This window comes from Camelus ferus, chromosome 25, assembly GCF_009834535.1.
Source record: "Camelus ferus isolate YT-003-E chromosome 25, BCGSAC_Cfer_1.0, whole genome shotgun sequence".
NCBI classification, from domain to species: Eukaryota; Metazoa; Chordata; class Mammalia; order Artiodactyla; family Camelidae; genus Camelus; species Camelus ferus.
The window spans coordinates 3,123,241-3,143,917 of NC_045720.1; the positions used below are offsets into that span (position 1 = coordinate 3,123,241).

Genomic DNA, 20,677 nt, shown 5'->3' on the forward strand with positions numbered 1-20,677 from the left:
TGTCGACTGAAAAAAAAAAATATGTCCCACCTGAAAGCTGAGCGTTACGTTTTATCTGTTGGACTTTCTGAGGACTCGAGCCTGGGAGGTGGCCTCTCAGGTAGCTCTAAGGGACTGCTCCCAAGAGACAGGGGAGGACTCAGGATATACAGGAGTTTTTGCAAGAAAGATCAGGTAGTTGGAACATCAAAAGATTACTGTTAATGAAAGAAAGCCAGACACGTCAAGGAGTTTAGGGCTTTTCTGTGTATGGGAAGGTGCAAAAGTCTGGGCTCACTGAAGTCATTGCTTCCATATGCACCTTAGCTCTCTAGGGCCAGTGTCCTGTGCTTTCCCATCTTGAGTTTTGTCAGGGGGCACTGTTGGGGGCAGCGGCCAGACTGCCTGCTTCTCTCCATCCTGAGTTCCCTCTGCTCACTGTCGGGGTGGTGGCGGTAGCAGCTGATGGCTTGATGGCCGCAGCATCCTTGTGTACTGATAAGGCTGGCAGTGTTTTTCATTCACAGATCCTGGGCAGAGTTCCTTGGCTTGGTGTAGCCATCCTCTACCCCCAAATCTCATTTTCAATGTATTACAAGGTAGAGATGTTACTTCCTGCACCAGTACACAGCCTGGCAATGTCCTAGCTTGCTCCTGCAGAGCCCTGGGGTCCCTCTGTCCCCCTCAGATGCACTGCTAGCATCGCCAGTGTCAGGAGTTTGTGTGAGGGGCATCGTAAGCCGGTGGAAGAGCCTTTGTGGTGAGGACCTCAGCTCTTTTATGTGCTCTGACTCTAGAGGTTACTTTTGTATCTTGCTATTTATGGTTCTTGCTATAAATAACTCCTCAAAGATTTAACAGGACACAGCTGTAAGCACAGATAATCACAGTAACCTCCAATGACTTGTAAGTTAAGGCTTTTAGGTCTGTTCCTCCAGAGGAATTAAATCTTCAGTGGTTGCCTACTTAATTTCATATATATATAATAAAAATGCAGTGTTTTCAATGGATGGGTGAATAAATGAAGAATGTCGCAGTAATTACTCAGTAATTTAAAAAGTTCTTTTAAAAGTTTTTTCCTCACCTATATATATGACCACTTACCTATTCGTGTCTATCGTTAGTGATACCTTTTTATGTGTCCCTGTAATATTATGGGTAAGAATGTTAAGATTGAGGAGGACAATTTGATTGCATATCCAGAGGCCCAGAAATGCCCAAATGACCTGCTAATTGCCTCTCGCTCCCTGCCTGACGTCCGGAGGGGCTGTGTGAGACTGAAGGCCCAGGCGGGACTCAAGGAGCCCGTCCCTGGCTGTGGGGAGACCCTGTGAGCTGCAGGTGCCAAATCTGCTAAAAACAGGTCCGGGGCCCAAGGCTCACTTAGGCTGGAGGCCTCAGCTGGGTTCACGGTGTTTCTACCCTTCCCCCCAGCCCCCCGATTCTAAATCTTCCAGCTTCCTCTGGCCACCATTCTGTAGAGGGGCCCGTCAGGTTGATCCTGGTTCATTCTAGTCTCCCAGCTTTTTTCCTGATGGTGACAAACCCCGAGAGTAGAAGAACACGGTGTGATCCACCTGCCAGCATGGGTCGTCAAGGCCATGTTGCAGATGCGCACCAGACAGGGAGGCCTGGAGGAGGTGGTGTGCACACACGCTCGTGTGTGTGTGTGTGTGTGTGTGTGCGCGCGCCTCATGTGCCTAAGACGTGTTTGCTCCCACTGGAGCCCTCTGCCCTTCCCCCGTGGCCGTGTGCCCCTTCCGAGTCCGGAGCAGGGTTTCTCATGCCGTTAGTGGCAGGAGCCCGGCCCTACTTCGTCTCTGATCTCTCTCTCCTGTTCCCTGCAAGTTGGTACCATTCTCAGCTTCCACGTGGCAGGTTGCCCTCCCCCCAGGCCTGGATTCCCCCAGGCTTAGAATGAGGGAAAACAACATGCACTTAGCTTTTCTTGACCAAAAAATCTTGGACCAGCCTCCCCAGCAGCCAGTCACATGCCCCAGATTAATGGAGGCTGGCGTGGGCCCCGTCCGAGCCTCAGGTCCACCCCTGAGGCTGGGGGGACCAGGTCACTCCCTCCAGAGTATATGAACTAGGCCCCGGGACTGCGTGACTCTCCAAAGAAAACAGGGAGCAAGTGGACGCTGGAAGGCAGACCAACCCCGCGTCCTCCCTGCTTTACTGCAGAGTCCGCTCTTCTGAGGACTCGTTCTGCTTCTCAGATCCCCCCAAGGCTCTTCTCCCACTGTGGTGATGTACTCCTGGAGTTTCTGTAACTCACTCTGCTGTGCAGTGGAGTGTGATGTCTGTCAGGTTCCCTAGGTGGCTTGTGAGTTCCTGAAAGTTAGAGACTTTCTGCACTGTTTTTCCACACCCCCGGCATGTGTCAGATGCTCGGCCAAGATGTCAGAAGGCCAGCGAGCAAGGGAGCCTGGGCTTGGAGCATCATGCCTGGCTCCCTGTGTGGCTGTTCAGCTTATTAGCTGAGTGGCCTGAGGTGGGTTCTTTTGCTTCTGTGAACTCAGTTTCCTCATCTAGAGAACAGGCATAATGGTGTCTCCTTTTGTCAAGTAACATGAGGCTTCATAGAGCATCTCATATAACGTCCGGCAAATTGAAGACGATGGCTCTTATGCACCTGATGTAGAGGGCAGTCATACCACGACTCCTGCCACCCCCACCCCACTGCCACTTTCAGAGTCACAAACAGTGGAATTTGGAAAGATACCTGCACACCTTTGTTGACTGCAGCATTATTTACAGTAGCCAGGATGCGGAAACAGCCTAAGTGTCCACTTAGAATGAATGGATAAAGGCGTGGTGTATACATACATACAATGGAATATTACTCAGCCATAAGAAAGAACAAGACCTTGCCATTTTCAACAACATGGACGGACCTAGAGGGCATCATACTAAGTGAACTAAGTCAGAGAGAGACAAATACCATATGACTTCACTTGCATAGGGAGTCTAAAAAACCAAAACGAGCAAATAAACATAACAAAACAGAAACAGACTCCTAGGACAGAGAAGACACAGGTGGTTGCCGAGGGGAGGCGGGTGGGGGAGTGGGCAAAATAAATGAAGGGGTTTAAGAGGTAGACACTTGTAGCTATAAGACAAATAAGTCACGAGGACGTAATGTGTGGCACTGGGACTAGAGTCAGTAACATTGTAATACCTTCATTCGGTGACATTGTGACTAGACACTTTGTGGTTATCAGTTTGTATATAAGTCGAATCACTGTGTAGTACACCTGAAACTAATATATTGTGTGTCAACTGTACTTCAGTAAAAAAGAGAAAAGGAAAAAAAAAATCACACAGGGAGTATCCTGCAAGGGCTTCTATTTGTTAAAACATCAAAGAATATTCGTATCACAACTTTATTACTTTCAATAAAAGGCTTGGAAAAACGTTATGTAAAATATTTGAGCCAGTTTTGTTTTCACATCTGTTCGGTTCATTTCCCTTGTTGCTCTGTCCCAGTATTTTTCCAGCATTACGTTCTTTGCTGCTGCTTTTGTTGCTCTACTGGAAAGCTTCCCTGAGTGCTGGTCTGAGCTGTGCCTCTCCAGCGCCCGGGTGCGCAGGCAGCGCTGTCAGCCCCGGATGCATGAGGGGCCCTTGGGCTCAGTAGCGGCTGCTGATTCGAGTTACAAGGGCTCCTCGCGGCCTTCGCAGCTGAGTGCTTCTTCCTTCATGTGGCCCTGCCTGCTCTCCTGTCTGGTCCTCCCTGTGAAGCTGGGACAAACAGACCGAGGGCCAGGAGCGGAGGTGCTGCCTGAGGGGCCGGCATCTGGAGGAACCGGCCTGAGGCCAGGCTAGCTGGCTCATGGGCAGTATCTCCTTCACCAGAATGTCACTGTCACTGGGGCGAGGACCAGGTTCTGTTCCCTGCTGTGCCCCAGGTGTCTTGAGTGGAGCCTGAGATGTTAACAGAGACTTTTTTTTTTGTTTTAATTCAAGTATACTCAGTTACAATGTGTCAATTTCTGCTGTATAGCATAATGCTTTAGTTACACATATACAAAAAAAGATTTTTAATAAACCTCTGTTGAATGAATGACTGGACACTGGGCATGACCTAAACTGTCACAGGGGCTCACAGTCCAGAGGAGACAGGCAGGTGAGCCAACAAAGAGTGAGGGGTGAGACGTGGACCCGGAGGAGCCTGTGCATCCCTGCAGAACCTGGGAAAATCATCAGTTTTTGAGTAAGTAAAAATAACATTACTTAGGAGTGTTTTACAGTGAATGTTGACTTTACTTGTAATCAAAAGTAGTTACTGAACGCAAATCAGAACCACAGCAAGGTACTACCTCACCCGCTAGGGCGGCTATTATCAAAAACCGGGAAGTAACAGATTTTGATGGGAATGTGGAAAAACTGCACCCTATTGATACAGCTGGTGGGGATGAGAACGGTTTGGCTGCTGTGGAGAACAGAGTGGTGGGTCCTCAGAAAGTGAAACAGGGTTACCACCTGATTCACAGTTCTGGCCCTGGGTATACATCTGAGAACTGGAAACCTGCTCAAACAAATACGCACAGTGAACCCTTGAACCCTGTGTGTTTGAACATCATAGGTCCACTTATATGTAGCTTTTCTTCTGTAAATACGTGCTACAGGACTACACGATCTGTGGTTGGTTGAGTCCATGGACACAGAATTGTGTATTCCGAAGGCTGACTGTATGAAGTTATATGCAGATTTTCTATTGTGGGTGGGGTGGCAGCCCAGAAGGGCCACCTGTGCACTCACATTGACAGTAGCCCAAAGGTGGAAACAGCCCCAGGGTCTGTCAGTGGGCGAGTGGATAAACAGATCGTGGTATATCCACAGTGGAATATTACACAGCCATGAAAAGCAGTGAAGTACTAATCCACGTGGAAGCTTGGATCAAAGACAAAACTACCTCGAGAGGCTAATGCGTGTGGTGACAACGACACAGGGGCTGCACTCATGAGATGCGTACCCTGTTGTCACTGCGTTTCACTAGGCGGCCCCTTGTGGTGGGAGGACCCACGTCTCAGGAGGGAAACGAGGGTCTGTCCTCATCTTCAGTCCTCTCCGCACACCCTGCCCCACCAGCAGCCCCTTTCATGCAGTCACCACACAGATTCCTGCAGAAACCCCCCACCCCCCGCCTCCGTGGTGCACACTTCCTGGGGCTGGAGGGCCGTTGCTCCTGGGGCAGGTGCACCCGTGAGAAGGGGCTCTCCCTCCAGATGGGAAGGGAGATGTTCTCAGATAATCCCCGTCGTCTCTTTACAGAAGGACTGGGTCAGCTTGCTTGTGGCCTTTTATCTTGGAAGTGAGAGGCATAAAATACATGCTCGTGGCTTATGGAATATTAGAAGCTTAAGACTCACCTTCAGCTCCATTTTCTTACTGGAATTGACACCTCAATTTCTAATTTCCTTTGAGGTATTCCCATTCAGATGCCTTCATGGCCCTGTACACTCAGCATCAGTAAAATTGAAGCTATCCCGGACAGACAGCCTTAGGTTTGAGACCTACTTCAGCCGCTCGCCAGCTGTGTGGTCCTGATCCGATCCGAGAGCCTTGTCCCCTGACTTGTGCAGTGACGTCAGGACAGCGTGTCTGGGGTGCAAGGATGGGATGAGGTGGTGGGGGTGCAAGGACGGCCTTCGGCATGTGGCAGGTGCAGAAGGTTTAGTACTTTTTCTCCCCATCCCCCGCTACACCCCTTCACCCTTTTTTTGAAAAACTTAGACACAATGTTTATCCTCCCCCTAATTACCAGTGTCACTGTGTTCCCAGAGACTTAGCTCTATGCTTTATACTTGGACAGCACCCCCTTACCTGTGGGGATATATGTCCCAAGAAATCCTGGACTGTGTTCTCTAAAAAAATGATTTAGTTTATAAAATTGGGATAAAATAGATGTAAAATTGACCATTTTACCCACTTAAGCGTACGTTCCAGAAGCTTGAAGTACATTCACATTGCTGTGCAGCCAGCACCTCGTGCACCCACGGAGCTTCACACTTTGAATTCTCCCCTCCTCCCACAATGCGTTTTGCAGCGGCGTCCAGGCTGCTGGAATTTTTTGGTTATTCCTTCATTCATTCATTATTTATTGACCACCTACTATGTGTTATGCACTGGGCTTAGTACTGGGGATATGGAGCAGACGAGACTGGCACTGTTTCTACGGAACTCAGACTAGCAAGGAGCACAGTAATAAAAAAAAAAAAATCAATCCTGGACTAGGTTGGGGCGCACGGAGAAGCCTTCCACACAGGAGGCAGCGTGTGAGAAGGCGCAGAGGACTGAAGACGGCCGGGTAGTTGAGGGAAGCGCGGGGGCGTTCAGTGCCGAGGGCGGGCAGCTGAGCCAGCAGTGGGAGGCTGGGGCCGTCCTGCCTCCTTCATTTGGGTTTTTCCTGCAGCAGCAAACTGAACAGTTCCTTCATTCCCAATTTCACTTGGATTCTGTAGGTACATTTTAGCACAAGTGGTACTTACAGAGCAACAGGCTGTAAGTGCGAGGCGGGTAGTCTGGTCCTGCAGTGGGGCTGAGTCTGCTGAGCGCTGGTGGGCGCCTCCATGTGGAGCGGGCGGGATGCAGTGGCACTGAGGGCGACGTCTCCAGCCCCTGCTGTCGGAGCCCTGGGACCCGGCCTGGAGAGGCTGTCCTGTGTCGGGAACCAGGCCTTCTCTGGTAGCATCTCTGTTGTGCTCTGGACACCCTGTGGCCCGTTCCAGCTGGGCTTGCTTCTGCACCCCCTTCTCTCTCTCTGCCCCTCCAAGCCTTGCTTCGCTCTGAATCTTCAGCCCGTTGTTCAGTCTCCATTGTGGTTGGAGTAATTAAACGAACACTTAACGCCTGGAGCGGTGGGTCGGGGGTGAATCCTGCCTCTGCTCCCGGCCAGCTGTGCCATTGTGGGCAAGATGCTTCACCTCTCAGAGCTGCAGCTCCTGTGCCTGTCAAGTCAGGATCAGATTTACCTTGAGGACTGTGCAGAGGAGATGCGTTGGCAAGGTGCTTGGCGCACAGTCAGGGCCCTGTGAAGCCTGCAGACAATACTTTATTTTGTGTCACCAAAAGGAAGAGTTGGGGAAGGGTTGGGCATGCCGCTTCCAGTGGAGGTCCACCTGGGTTCCAGAGAACTCTAGGGATCCTCGGTTATTCGCTGAGACCTTCCAGCAAGTCATTGACTCCTCTGAGTCTCGACTTCCTCCTCTGAAAAGAGGGATGGTAACAGCGTGACCAAACCAGGCAGGGATCGAGGGCCTGGGCACGAGCTTGGCACAGCGCGAGCCTCAGTAACAGACGGTGCTCATCACATGTGCCTGTCGTGACTGCTCGCTCGCTTTCAGAACGCGGGCTAGTCTGGTCCACGGGCACCTGCTCCCCTTCCCTGACTACTGAGTAGGGCAGCAGCCTCTCCAGCCCAGACAGGAATGCTCGCTGGCAGTCGCACTCCTGGGCAGTGCACTGCCATGCAGTTCCTCGTCTCACCACACGGGGCCGCCCCTCCTCAGCCCAGCGCTGAGCTGCGCCGCGGGTGGGCCCCTTTAAGGAGGATTGCTTCAGAAACAGTATCAGTCACTTGATTTGGGTGGTTTTTTTTTTTTTTTTTCTTTTCTTGCTCCTTTTTTACATGTAATGCTTGATTTTATTTGGGTTTGCAGAGTGAGAGACCTGATGTCCTTCTTTACTTCAGCTGAGTGGCTTGGGTGAGGTTCAGAACTTCTGGCATTATCCCCAAAGTTCTGCTTTATTCAACCAGCTTTTCTCTTGCCTCATGGGCTTTACTTGTGGGCGTGGTTTGGAGGCCGGTGGGAGGCACAGCTCTGCAGGGAGGACACCTGCTGATACCTCTGTTAAATAGAGTGACTCCCACCTGGCTCCCTCGCTGCCTGCTGTCACCGGCTGTCACTGCTGGGAGGGGAGCTCCTCTGAGGGCAGGGACGCTCCTTCCCTTCCATGCTGGCGAGCGGAGATATTTCCGTGTTCAGCATCTATTCCGTATGTACCTATTCAGTGTATTTCAGTATTTGTTGAACAGCTAAATAAAATAAGTGAATCTGGGGGAAGTCACTTGATCTTCCTGAGGAGTAGTTGCTGAGCTGTAAACTCACAGTAAGTTAGTCCTTGCTTCCAAGATTCGGGAGAGACCCTCTTCCGGGGTGGGGGGCATTATTTGGCCTCCTAGAGTGTGCAAATTTTCTGAGCCAACAATTCTATTTTTAGTTAATTTTTAGAAAAAGAAACAGACTCATGAACAAAGATGTGTATACTGGGTCGTTTGTCAAAGCATTATTTAAATAACCGAATTATTAGGAGCAGCAAATACCCAGTAATAGGGAATTAAGTAAAGTACAGTATATCCATATGGTGTATGCCCATCAGAAACGAAGACCTGGAAGGCCGTGCTAACGTGGGAAGCCGCCCAGGACTTAAGTAACGAAACATGTTAACAAAATAGTGTGAGCGACGTGGTCCCACTCCTATAAAATACACGCCCCGTATGTGTGCGCAGAAAACGTCTGGAAGAACACACATCAAGGTGTTAACAAGGGTTCTTTCTGTGTTTTGGGATTATGTGTGATTTTTTTTCTTTTTGCTTCTCAATATCTCCTAACATTTTGACAGTGAAAGTACATTCATTGTATAAAAAGAACCCACCTCCTTTTTTAAAAGGAAAAATGACTGAATTTAATGGGAAAGAAAATGTATGATTTCATGCAGAATTGGCACCTGGAAGTTCCACTTGTTGGAAAAAGAATTGGCTTTTTCTTTGAATTGAATCCTTAGCCCCAAATTGATGGCAGCCCCTGGCTCAGAGCTCCAGGGAGCCTTGTGGAACCTCGTTCTGCTCTGGACCCTTCTCAGAGCCACACTCTCACCCATGGGTCACCCCTGCTCCCCTCTTGTCCACAGAGATGGAAGGCTTCTGAGCAGAGAAGCAGTGCTTTTTCCAATTTTTGCTGCAGTGTGATGGTTTTACAGTCTTTTTTTTTTTTTTGGACTTGCTTTTTTGAGGCTCCTTCCCTCGTACATGAAAATTTTTGCCATCCTCTCTGGTCTTCACAGTTAAAAAACTTTCGGCCATATCTCCATTCTGGAGATCCTGGGGCAGTCCCCACGTTGTATCGGTGGCCGCTCTCTTTCCTTCGTGGTGGTAACTTCATAAAGACTGCTTTTCCTCATCTTTGTGAGCCTTGGGCTGCGTCTTCCGTGGCTGCGGAGGGCGTGGAGGAGCCCGGCGGCGCTCCGCTGCCCCTCGGCGGTTTTGTTCCTGTATTGCAAACTGTTGCTAGGCTCCTGGTGCGGGTACAGATTGTTTTCAGATTTCTTTCTGGAAGCATGTGGCTTTTTTCTTGCATACTAGGAGAAAGAAAGTAAATTTATAATTCAAAAATAATTGGATAGTGTTTTTGCTCACTGTGTTAATAGCGGAAGTTTAACACCCTCTTTGGCGCCCACCCTTCCTCTGAGTCTCCCAGCAGTCCTGGGAGGCAAGCAGAATCATTATTTTCAGTTTTCAGAGGCAGGAGTCGAGGCTCTGAGATGTTGACTGGTTGCCCAGGCTTTACGTGGCGAGTGAGTATCCCTGTGGGACTGAACGCCCACGTCTCCTCGCTCCCAGCGCAAGGCCGGGGCCTCCTGTGTGTCAGGCCCTGCTGTCGGCATGCTGTCTGGATCCTTACAGCAGTCCTGTCGTGTTGAGTTTTATCCTCTCCATGCAGCGGGCCGAGGCTCAGAGAGGGAAGGACGTTGTCCTCCATCACACAGCTAGTGGTAGACAAGACCCGGGACCCTCATTCTGAACCCCAGTGCTTTTCGCCTACCCTCGCGTTCCTCGTAGCGAAGGCACTGACCGCTGTGCTTTCCAAGGCACGCCCTTGAACTTGCTAAGTGGTGGCTCTCAGACAAGCCACTTGAAAGATTCACAAGTGTTTCCAAAACCAGCGCCTGCCTCGTTGTCGCCGTTATCGGAACAGAGCCCCTTTTCCTGTCAGGCTTTGCCCATCAATTTGGCAGGTGTTGCAAGAACCAAGTTACACACTCAGTTGGTTTTAGCAAGTCTGTTTTTTTGAGCATTGATTGACAGTCAGGGGTCACATGTCAATAGATCCACAGAAATTTATCTTTTTGGCCAAAGGATTACGTATTGAAACAACTGGGACTGTCCTTTTAGTTAGTTAAAGTGACACCTAAGATCTAAGGGTTGGAAGCCATCTGAACGGTCACCCTCATGCCCCTCGGGGCCGTGTGTCTTCTCTGTGTCTGTTCCCCTTGTTCCCAGCATTCATTTATTAAGTGTTGGACAAATACTTTCTGAATTAAAAAAATGTAGTCCAGTCTCTACCAAATACAGGGATTTTTTTCTCCAGCATGTGAGTGGTGGCCGTGAGGTCTCTGCTTGGTCACGTCCAGCGAAGGGAGCTGAGGTTCTTCCTTACCTTGACCCGACGGGCCCTGGCCCCTGCCTCCGGGAGTCTCACCGAGTCTCCACTAGAGACTCCTAAAGGGGTGGGTCTCCCTTCCCGAAGCTTGGTGTTCCTGGGCTGAACAGTCCCAGGTTGGAAACGCATCTAGATCTCCCTGCCCTTGTGTTTACCGGTGAAAACTTTTGCCCTTTGAAGTGGCAGCCCCCAGAATCTACCCATCCACGGAGCGAGCCCGTCGGCCATGAGCTGTTATTTAGGGAGCATCTACTAAGGGTCAGGGATGGTAATGAAAGAGCTTCCTGCCCACAGGGAGCTCAGTCCAGCAGGGGGAGATGCATCGATGCAGCAGCTCCACAGCACAGCCGTCTCAGAGCACAGCCCAAGTGCCATGCTGGACTTCCGCCGAGGGACTGGGCCGCTTCCACTGAGACTCGCGAGGAGTCAAGATTCCACGTACGTTTGCTCACGTGACAGATACGCGCTGAGCCCCTGTCTCTGCCAGGCGTGTGCTGGACCATGGGCCACAATGATAGGGTCTTTCTCTCACGGGGTTTGTAGTCTGTAGACAGAGTCCTCTGATTCAAATAACTGAGACAGAAGCTCTGACGGCAAGGATGTGATTCTCTGAGGTCAGAGACTAACCCAGACTAGGGTATCAGATGAGCTTTTCCCAAGGAGACGCTGAGATCTGAAGGGAGAGTGAGGGCTTGGGAGACAGGCGAGAGGGTGGACGTTCAGAGCGGAGGGAACAGAGGGCGAGGGGGCTGGAGTGGTGGTCGGCCGGGGGAACGTAGCCAGGCAGCCTGTAGGCCACAGTGAGGCTTGGTGTTTGTTACCAGGGTGTTGGGAGCCTTGGAGGATTGCAGGTGGTGGGGGGACGAGGGGGGTGAGATGGTAAGCGTGCACCCTTGCTCCAGTGTGGGGACCAGCGCTGGAGGGGAGGCCAGTGTGGAAACACTACGATACTAGTCCAAGAGAAACAAAATGATGGCTTGGGTAAGGTGATGGCCTTCAGAGAGATTTGGAAACAAGAAAGGCTGGCACCTGGTGGTGGAGGATGTGGGGGAAGGAGACGGAGTTTCTGACCTGGGCGTTGGGACTGATGGTAGAGTCGTGTCTGTGCCGGGAAATGTGGGACAGGAAAGGAGTTCCCTTGGCAGAGGCAGGGTGGACCTGGTCATGGGCTCACGCTCAGATTTGGGCAGTGTGGGTGCCTTTGAAATAGCCAAGCGGCGTAGACAGCTGTGTAAACAGATCTAGAGCTCCGAGGTGCTGGGTGAGCTGACTCTGGAAAAATGGTTGGCGGGTTTCCAGGTGAGCCTCTGAGAAGGACACTGGGGGCAGCCGGCAGAGGGAGGGTGGGGCACAGCACAAGCGCGGTGCTCAGAAGAGCTCTGGTATTGGGGGCGCAGACGGCTCTCAGGGGTTCAGGGGGTGGGGTGTAGTGGAAGGTATGAACGGAGAGCTGTGGGCTTGAGCAGGTCCTGGAGAACCTTTGATGCCGCGGTAGGGAATATGGACTTTGTCCTGGAGGTATCAGCAGCTGTCGGGATGTTAGCAGGTGACTGTTACAGTCAAATCTGCTCTTCAGAGAGAGCCCTCCGCTGGTAGAGTGGGTGGGTTTGGTGAGTCATTCATTCATTCGTCCGCCGGTGCCGGAGGGCGCAGGCTCTGGCCGAGCACTGTCTTAGATGTGGGTGGGACAAAGGCCAGTGAGACGGAGATGGTGCTTGAATGGGTGGACACCTGCCAGGGAGGAGGTCCTCACAGCTGTTGAATAGTGACGTGGGGACTGTGGGCACAGGCGCTCGGGGGTTGCAGCACGGACCAGGGAGCTCAGCAGACTCTGCAGAGAGTGCCTTTCTGAGAGGAAGTAAAACAGACTTAAAAGACCTGTCGGGACCTGGGTGTCACAGAATCGCGTGCGGAGAGAAGGAGGCGGCGGTCACGGGTGGGGGGAGAAGTGGCCAAGAGTGCTGGGGAGTCTCCATCGGGTTGCTGTCAGAAGTTGAAGGGCAAAGCGAGGGTGGTGGGAGGTGCTGGGGAGGGGCCGGGGCTCCCACAGCAGCCTGGAGTCTGAACAAAAGGCTGCGATCCGATCAGCCCTGCCTTTCAGAGGGACCACAGGGAGCGGTGCAGACCTGAGACTGAGGAGCCCTTCACCATACAGACAACCCCGCAGAGAGCAAGCCCCGTTAGGGAGAGCGAGTAAAGGGCACCGGCGAGGACGCCCTGCCGACGTCACCTTGGCGGTGGGAGCCAGGATGCTCCCCGAGACCGACTCCTGCCCTTCCTGCTCCGCGCTGTGCAGGCGGTGCTGGCCGGGGACTCGGGCCGGTCTCCAGGTCGGAAAGGGGCAGGCAAACCACCTCCGCTTGCAGAAGGTACGGTCTTGTGTGAGTCTTTCACTCAGACACCGTTAGAACTGCTCAGCGAGGTCAGCAGAGCTGCAGGGTACTAAGAAAATAATTCTTTTAATAATAGTATTAAGAATAATAAAATAATTAGGAATAAACTTAACACAAAGAAGTGGAAGATGTGCATCTGTAAAACATCACTGAGAGAAGTTCCAGAAGGCCTAGCTGCCGGGGGCGCCCGTGCTCCTGGGGTGGACTCCACGCTGTCTGCACGTGGACCTGCGGGCGGCCGGCCAGAGCCGACGAGAGGCCTCAGGGGGAACCGACCCTGCCCACACCTGCTTCTCAGACTTGCAGCCCCTGTGCTGAGAGTGCATTTCCGCTGTTTCCGTCACACCCCATTTCGCTCCTTTATTTTGGCAGCGCTGGCGGACTAATCCAGAGAGGAAGGAAGGACGTTCAAGAGGAGAGACCCTCCACCAGACGGTGGAGTCCGGGCCTGTCCTCCAGCTCTGGCTCCTCTGTGCAGGGGCTCCTGTGTCGCCACGGTTACTGAGGGTGTGCCCATCCCCCGCTGAGGGGCTGCCTGCCCTCCTACCCCCTCCCCTCGTCCGCTGTCCCTCTCAGCCTCCCTGTATCTGTCCCCTGCAATCAATTCTTTGCAACTGAATGTCGCAGTGAGATGAACCCTTTGTTGAATGTCATCTGACTGGTTTTGATGCCATGTATCAGCCAGGAGAAGTCATTTATAATTTCAGCTCTGCTGTCTCTCACGTTGGCTCTCCCCAGAGACCTGCGGTGTCCAAGGAATTGAAATAAACTTCCTTATTCTGTTCTTATTGAAGTCACTGGTTTAAAACAGAAAAACAATCCCTTGGGAGACAGTGCCAGAGGAGCAGCAGCAGAGAGCCCCGGCCGTGCCTGGGTCCTTGTTCAGCCTTTCTCCTGGGTCTCCTGGCCATCTCAGCACCCCCCACCTCTCTTCTCCCCTGCCCTTCAGTGTGGATGTGGCTGGGGTGTGATTATCAACCAGCTGCTTTGTACGTTTGTCTCTGTCTCGAGCCCCTCTCCTCTCCTGGTTCTAGTTCACCACCCGTGGCTGCTGGTGATTTTGGGGGCTTACTCCTTTGGTCCAGCTAGTGTCCACCCTGAGTACCTCCTGACCTTCCTTTTCCTCATCTATAAAATGAGGGCCACACTGATGATGTACACACAGGAGGGTGTTGTGATTAAAGAAGATGGTGTGATGGCAACCTGGGCAGTCGTGCCCGGTCCCCGTAAGCCTTTGCAGTGTGTGCATTCAGCCACCTCCGCCGTCCCCACCCCCAGCCCCACCCCACCCCCACCTCCACCTCCACCGTCCCCACCCCACTCCGCCACGTGCACGTCTTCCCCGCCAGACGTCCTGCCCACGTATCTCGCCAGAGCGTGTCATCCAGTCAGAGTCCTTTGGGGTTTAAATAGTGTTACACAGACACACCTGCAGGTAGACACGCGTACGTAGGGGTGTGTGTGCATAGTGTTACACAGAGTCATCTCGTGTCGGCTCCTCAGATTTCTCAGGGCTCAGATTTGTCCCTCATAAACAGGGTCAAGTTGAGCAAAGACGCGAGTGAGGTGACGGGTCCCTGGGCACCTCGGAAGAAGACGAACTGTATACGTCTCACCAACACAGCAGCCCGCGTGCAGGTGTTCTCCCCCCGTTTCGCAGGCGAGCAGTGGGATGCCCGGTCAGTAATCGGAGAGAAGAATATTCTGCATCCATCTGAGGGCCCGAGGGCCCTGCGCTGTTGGCTGTCCTGGGCTGTTCCTGCCTGGCTTGCTGTCAGGGGCGACACTGGCCTGCCGGGCACCCATGGGGCGTCGTTTGCAGGGACACTGGCACCACAGGAGTGAGACCCTAGGTTAGACAGCACCATTGCTCTCAGGGGTGTAATAATAGTAGTAGTAATGATGATGATGATAGTTCCTGCCACCGGGAAGGGGCTTTCATATTTATTACCTTGTTTAGCCTCCCCAGACAAGCCGGCTTAGCCCAGCAAGGACAGATGGACAGTGTAAAGGACTTCCCTGGGCACTTTTTCCTGCGCCCAAGTGGGTGCGCCCTTCAGGAAACGCAGTCAGTACGACAGGACAGTCAGCGGTGTCTGTAAGTTAGCAGCTGGCACCCCAGCGGCGCACGATCGGGTGCAGCAGCAGATGGAAGCACCGAGCTCGGCATGAGCACCAGTCTCCCTGTCGTGCGTCTCCCTGCAGGAGCCTCCCCGCGCCGTCTCTTGCAAGGTGAGTGCGTGTTGTTGGACATGAGTCTTAAACACCCTGCCCGAAGTTCCCTGTGGGTCGTAGCAGGGCAGTGAGAAGGTGCAGCCTGAGAGGAGAGCCTTCTGGAGGAATCCCGCGGGCTCCGATGCAGGGTTTTCGGCGAGCGCGGTGGGACAGTGGGCGCTGCCTGCCCGCCTGCCTGGAGGCCTCTTACCATCCTGAGCTAGCTTGGGGACAGCTGGTGGCATGGGACACGGGGTGCATGAACATGACCCGGGGCGGTGAGAGTGAGGTGACAAGTGGACCAGCCTCAGTTCTTCTCAGGCAGCAAGTCCATCACACGCCTCGGGAGCGCTTTTCTCTGACAGCAGAAAACCTGTTACAAGAGAGAATTTGGGGGAGTAAAGTGGAGTCCAGTACCCAGGTGTGACAGTCAATGAAGGTGTGGTTGGTGGCTCTGAGTGGTGACAGGGCAGAGTCGTGGCAGAGGGGCTCGTTTCTGTTCCGGCGGTCCGGGCGTGTTGGTGTGAGTGATCAGACCTGCCTGCCTCCCGCAGCCGCCTGGGTGCCTCTCTCCTCCCCGCACCCGGGCCCTGGAGGATGGGCTCCCTGAGGACAGGGCCTTGGTGCCCTGCTCACTGCTGGCCTGAGCCAGCTCCTGGCACAAAGCAGCACCTCAGCAAACATTTCCTGATGAAGTGCGCAAGTGCAGCTCCCTCCCTTGCTGCGGAGCGCTCTGCACGGGAGGCTGCCCTGAGGAGCTCCGGCAGCCCGGCCAGGGCCCTGGCGCTGGGCGCCCGGTGTGAGTGTCCCAGTCTGGTGGCCTGGGCGCTGACTCCATATGCTTGTCCCTGTACCTGTCCCAGCCTCAGTGTCCTCTTCTGTCAGTGAGCTCTCTGTGGCTTGAGAATTCAGTAGAATAATATATATAAAATGCTTTTTAAAACCAGGAAGCGTTGTTGGTGATTGAGCTGCGTCTGTCTGTCTCATCAGTCATTGTAATTACGCTCATTTAGGCCAGAGCCCAAGAGTGATGTTCACATTTAAGATAAAAATAACTCTGATAATGTTAGTATATTATGATTTATTCTTTGATTTCCCATCTTCCTGCCATGAAGTTATCCAGCTATAAATAAATATTATGACTCTTATGACAAAAGAATTGAAGCAGTGCTGTTTTCTGACACAGCCAACTTCTCTTGACAGTGTTAGCCTGTGCAGCTCCGTGTCTCCTCTGATTTTTGGCCACGCCTGGCTGTCTCGTGCCTAGAATAAGACATCAACCAAGAAGTGGACATATTTCTGAGATGTGAACATCCACATGTGTGCTGAGAGTGTGTGTACACTCTCCGTGTGTACAGGGAGTGAGAGGCACGTGGCATTGCGGTGGCACAGGGGGCGGGTCCTGATGTAGGATGTTCATGCCAGTGGGTTTTCTGCTGAAGTTCGTAATGAAGTGGGTAGTGAGTGGTCCAGCGTAGCAGGGTAGAGCAAAACGTGGGACCAGAAAAGGGAGAAGCGGCAGTCATACAGGAAGAAAAGAAGAGATGGACGCCTGAATAGAGATGGAAGGAACCTAGTCTTTACCGAGCATCTGTGATTTCACACACCTGACTGTGTTCAGTTACCAGAATTGCCCTGCAAAACCAGTGCTCTTATCCCCAGTTTTTTTTCCTATAAGAAAACTGAGCCTTGTAGATATTAAGGAACTTGCGCAAGGCTGTAGAGTTTATTAATGACAGGGTAAGTGGTTTCAGAGCCTGCTGCCTGAGAAAATATAAGGAGCTGATTAGTTATTATTCATTATAAGAGGCACAGTAATTTAGGAGAGAGGCTGGCAAGAACCATGTTATTAAGGTGGAAGTAACATTTCAAAGCTGAAATTAATGATAAAATGTCATAGTGTTGCTCTTTAAAAAATAGCTTTAAATATAGTTGGTTTCTAGGAACATGCCTTTTGAACATGCTTGAGTATAACCTGAGGGGAGAACTGTGTCTATGTAAACATCGCCTGCACCCCGCAGCCCCCCATACATGTGTACACAGCACCTGTTGACACATATTCCTGGGGGCTGAGGGTAGACTTCAGTTCCTTACCAAACCCTTGGAATCTGCTCTGATGGGAGTGGCAGACGGGTACCTGCTGTGGCAGCTGGCACACGTCTCCGTGGCCCCACATCTGCCTCCTGCATGTGCTGCGCTGTGTGACGTGTTTCCAGAGGAGGCAAAGGAGGCATTGAGAAAGTCCAGCATGCGTAAGAGTTGACTAGCTGGTGAAGAATTTACTAAATATATCCTCATAAATTCCTTAAATATGTAGCATTTCTTGTTTTCTTGAAGAGGGTTGGTTTTGAAAATTCAGCTAGTGTATTAAACATTCAGCAGTTTGTTAATTGGAATGAGTCAACTCTATTATATGCCAGGTATTCTGCTAGGACCTCTGACAGGCATTGTCCCATAAGGGAGTATGTACTGAATTTAGGCAAAGGTTTAGCTATGGAGAGATGGTGAGGAGGGACTCATAGGAGGGGAACTGGGGTGGAATTCCAGGCCTCAGCAGATTCTGCTTTGATTTGTTCTTGCCAGAAAAACAGCTTAGGCAGTAACAGGAAAAAAAAAAAAAAAAAAAAAGAGAGGGAGAGAGAGAAACCCAAAATATCTCTGTGAGTTAAAATGTAAACATTTTTTGAAATATAAATAAAATAAAAAATATGAAACAACTGGGTTCTGGGTCCAAAAGTTGCATTAGTGACTAAATTTTAGCACAATGCAAAAGACAAAAGCAAAAACAAAAAAACCCCCAAATCCGGAAATAGAACATAAGCAAATCAAGTTCTGCTGGGCATAAAAGGAATAAAATGCATGGCCAAGTAGACTTTATCTTAGAAATGCACGGATGTCAGAAAATCTCTGTTACATATCTTACTAGCATATTAATTGAGGGAAAAGCAATTTAAATAGATACAGAAGATTCAATAAAATTCAACGTACATTAATTGTAGCAGCTCTTAGTAAACTAAAACTTCAAGGGAGCATTTTTAGCTTAATGAAAGGTGTCAATGAGAAGTCATGAAATGTCGCACTTACCGATGAAACTTTTAGCACATTTGCTTTTCAGTCAGGAGCGAGACGAGGCTCAAAATCGCCCCAGTTCTAGCTAATGCAATAGGAAGAGATAAAAACATGAGAAATACATGAATCAGAATGGAACAAACAAACCCATCTCTATTTGCTGATGATCAGATCATTTGTTGGGAAAATTCAAGGGAACCGATAGACACCTGTTAGAATTGGTGAGAGGATTCAGTAAGCTTTCTCGATTCAGGATAAAAAATTAATAGCATGTCTCCATACTAATAAAAACAGTTAGAAAATACAATTTAAAATATTCGCATTCACAGTAGCCACAGGTACTGTAAGGTACTTTGAAAAAGAACCTCGATGTTAAGTCCTTTATAAAGGGAATTACAAAGCGTAAACGTAGATCTGATGGAATCGCCAAGTCTGTACCATGTTCATGGATGGGAAACCTCAGTATTGTGAAGATGTCAAGTTACTCCTAGTTTAATCTGTGAATTCCGTAGCATTCCTAGTAAAATTCCAACAGGAGTTTTAACTCGACCTGACAGGCTCATCTTAGAATTCCCACAGGAGAAGAGCGAGCCGGGAAGGAGCAGCCGAAACAGGCTGAGGAGGGACGTGGCTGGGGCGAGGGCACTTGCCCCTTGAGACACTAAGGCCTGTACAAAACAAGGGCAGTTACAACAGTCTGGTGACTGTACTGGGACAGCAGACACGTTTTGTAAAAGTAATTAGAAAGGCCCAAGTCAGATCCACAGGTGTCGGGAATGGTGACGCGCCCAGTTTCGTTAATTCTAAGAAGCCTTTGTTTTCTCTCTGAAAACAAATTCACCTTGGAATCTATGATGCTTTATAATTGTTGTCAGCCAGGTGGCAGACCTAACATAGTTTTATAAAAATGTTCTGATGAGAGCGTTGGGACTGATGGAATGTGGAACAACAGGCAGGCGCCGTGAATCAGTGGGGGAAAGTCATGAATGACACTGGAACGTTTGGTCATACGTGTGGAGAAAAAGGAATTGGGATCTGATAAACAAAATTAGTATCAGGTAGGATAAAGACGCGAGGAAAAAGCAACATGAATATGGTTCTTGGAGGTAATGCAGGAGACTCCTCAGCGCCTTTGTGGGAGGGAAGGGCTTCTTGGGCTTGGCCTATAAAGGAGAAGACTGACCAGTTTGATTACATCAAACTTTTACAGAATTCTGCAGAGAAGACAGTGAACAAAATGGAAAGCTAAGTCCTGCGTGCAGCACACGTTTCACGTCTCTCGGTGTATACGACGTATCCCAAGTAACGACAGGGTTGAACAGACAGGAAGAGAGTCCACAGGAAGGGAGAGGTGACCAGCACTCACCACCGCGCGGGGCTGGTCTCTAGACTGGACGGGGGCACTTCATGGAGGGCGAGTCAGTAAGAAGTTAGAGAAATGGGCGGCAGGGGCAGCCGGCCCTTCTGAGAAGAGGACGCCTGAGCTGGTGCGGGTCCCGCCTCCAGTGCCCCGGTGGCCTCGCTCGCTTGCCCGATGCCCGGGCCTGGGGGGAAGTGTTGTGGCTGATGCGCCTGTCGGTACTGACCAGGGAGATGCATCAGTGGCCGCTCCCTCGTTCTCTCCCCTGCCGTCTTGCTTCACTGTTCTCCATACGGTTAGGACCCCCCGACATTCCATTCATCATGTCTTATTTCTGTCCACGGCCTGTTCCTTGAAAAGGCCACTGATTTGTCTGTCTGTTCACTGTGTGTCTTCAGTGTGTTTAGCACAATGCTTGGCGTATGACAGTTTAAATTTCTGTTGGGTGAGCAACTGGATGGACAGACGTATGGCTGGATGGGACAATGTAGGTTCACATTCGTAAAATGTACCACATCACATTGGGAAAACTAAACAAAAATCTTTAATCCCAGAAACGGCAGGGATGTAGCAAAACAGGAACTCTCCCTGTGGTGGTGGCTGAAGTGTAAACCCATGCAGCCATTTGGCCCTTGTAGTAAAGGTGAGGCTGTGTGCATTTCGACCTGTTGCCCCCACTTCTTGGATGACACAGCAGAGAAGCTCTTGAACAAGGAGGCAAGTGCGGGGTTCCCTGCGCTGCTGTGGGAGTAGTGAAAGTTAGAAACAGCCCAAATGTGCGTTGATGAGGGCTCTTAAATACAACATGTTAAATTCATATATTGAGATACCACACAGTAGTTACAATGACTGGACTAAGTCTTCATTTATCTGCGCGGTGAAATCTCGAAACGATCATATATTGAGCGAAAACAGTGAGTTTCAGAATAAAGAGATGAGTATGATTACATTTCCATCACGTTTGAAAACGTGCAGAAAATAATATAATATTTGCATACATGTCATAAGGATATAACATACATGCCAACAACAGACACAAACTTCCAGGTCGTGGTTACTTCTGAGGAGGGAGGCAGGAGCCCTGAGGCCTCCGCCTGTAAGTAAATATGACAAAATGTGAAGATTTCTTACAGTCTCATGGGTTTGAGTCCGTAGATGAGGACTGTAAAGTGTACATGGTACCCCTCGGCTCATGGATTCTTCACATCTTGCTGTAT

General features: G+C 50.7%; 1 protein-coding gene across 3 annotated transcripts in view; it reads left to right on the forward strand.

Moving 5' to 3' along the window:
* Positions 1-20,677, forward strand: part of TRAPPC9 (trafficking protein particle complex 9) — a 401,874-nt gene that overhangs the window by 159,137 nt on the left and 222,060 nt on the right. The window contains exon 18 of one of the 3 annotated variants that reach the window (XM_032467930.1): positions 13,190-13,528. The exons of the other annotated variants lie outside the window; for them this stretch is intronic. Coding sequence (XP_032323821.1) covers positions 13,190-13,435 — 246 coding nt within the window. The 3' untranslated portion in view covers positions 13,436-13,528. Of the gene's footprint in view, positions 1-13,189; positions 13,529-20,677 lie in introns of those variants that run through there. 3 annotated transcript variants of the gene reach the window in all.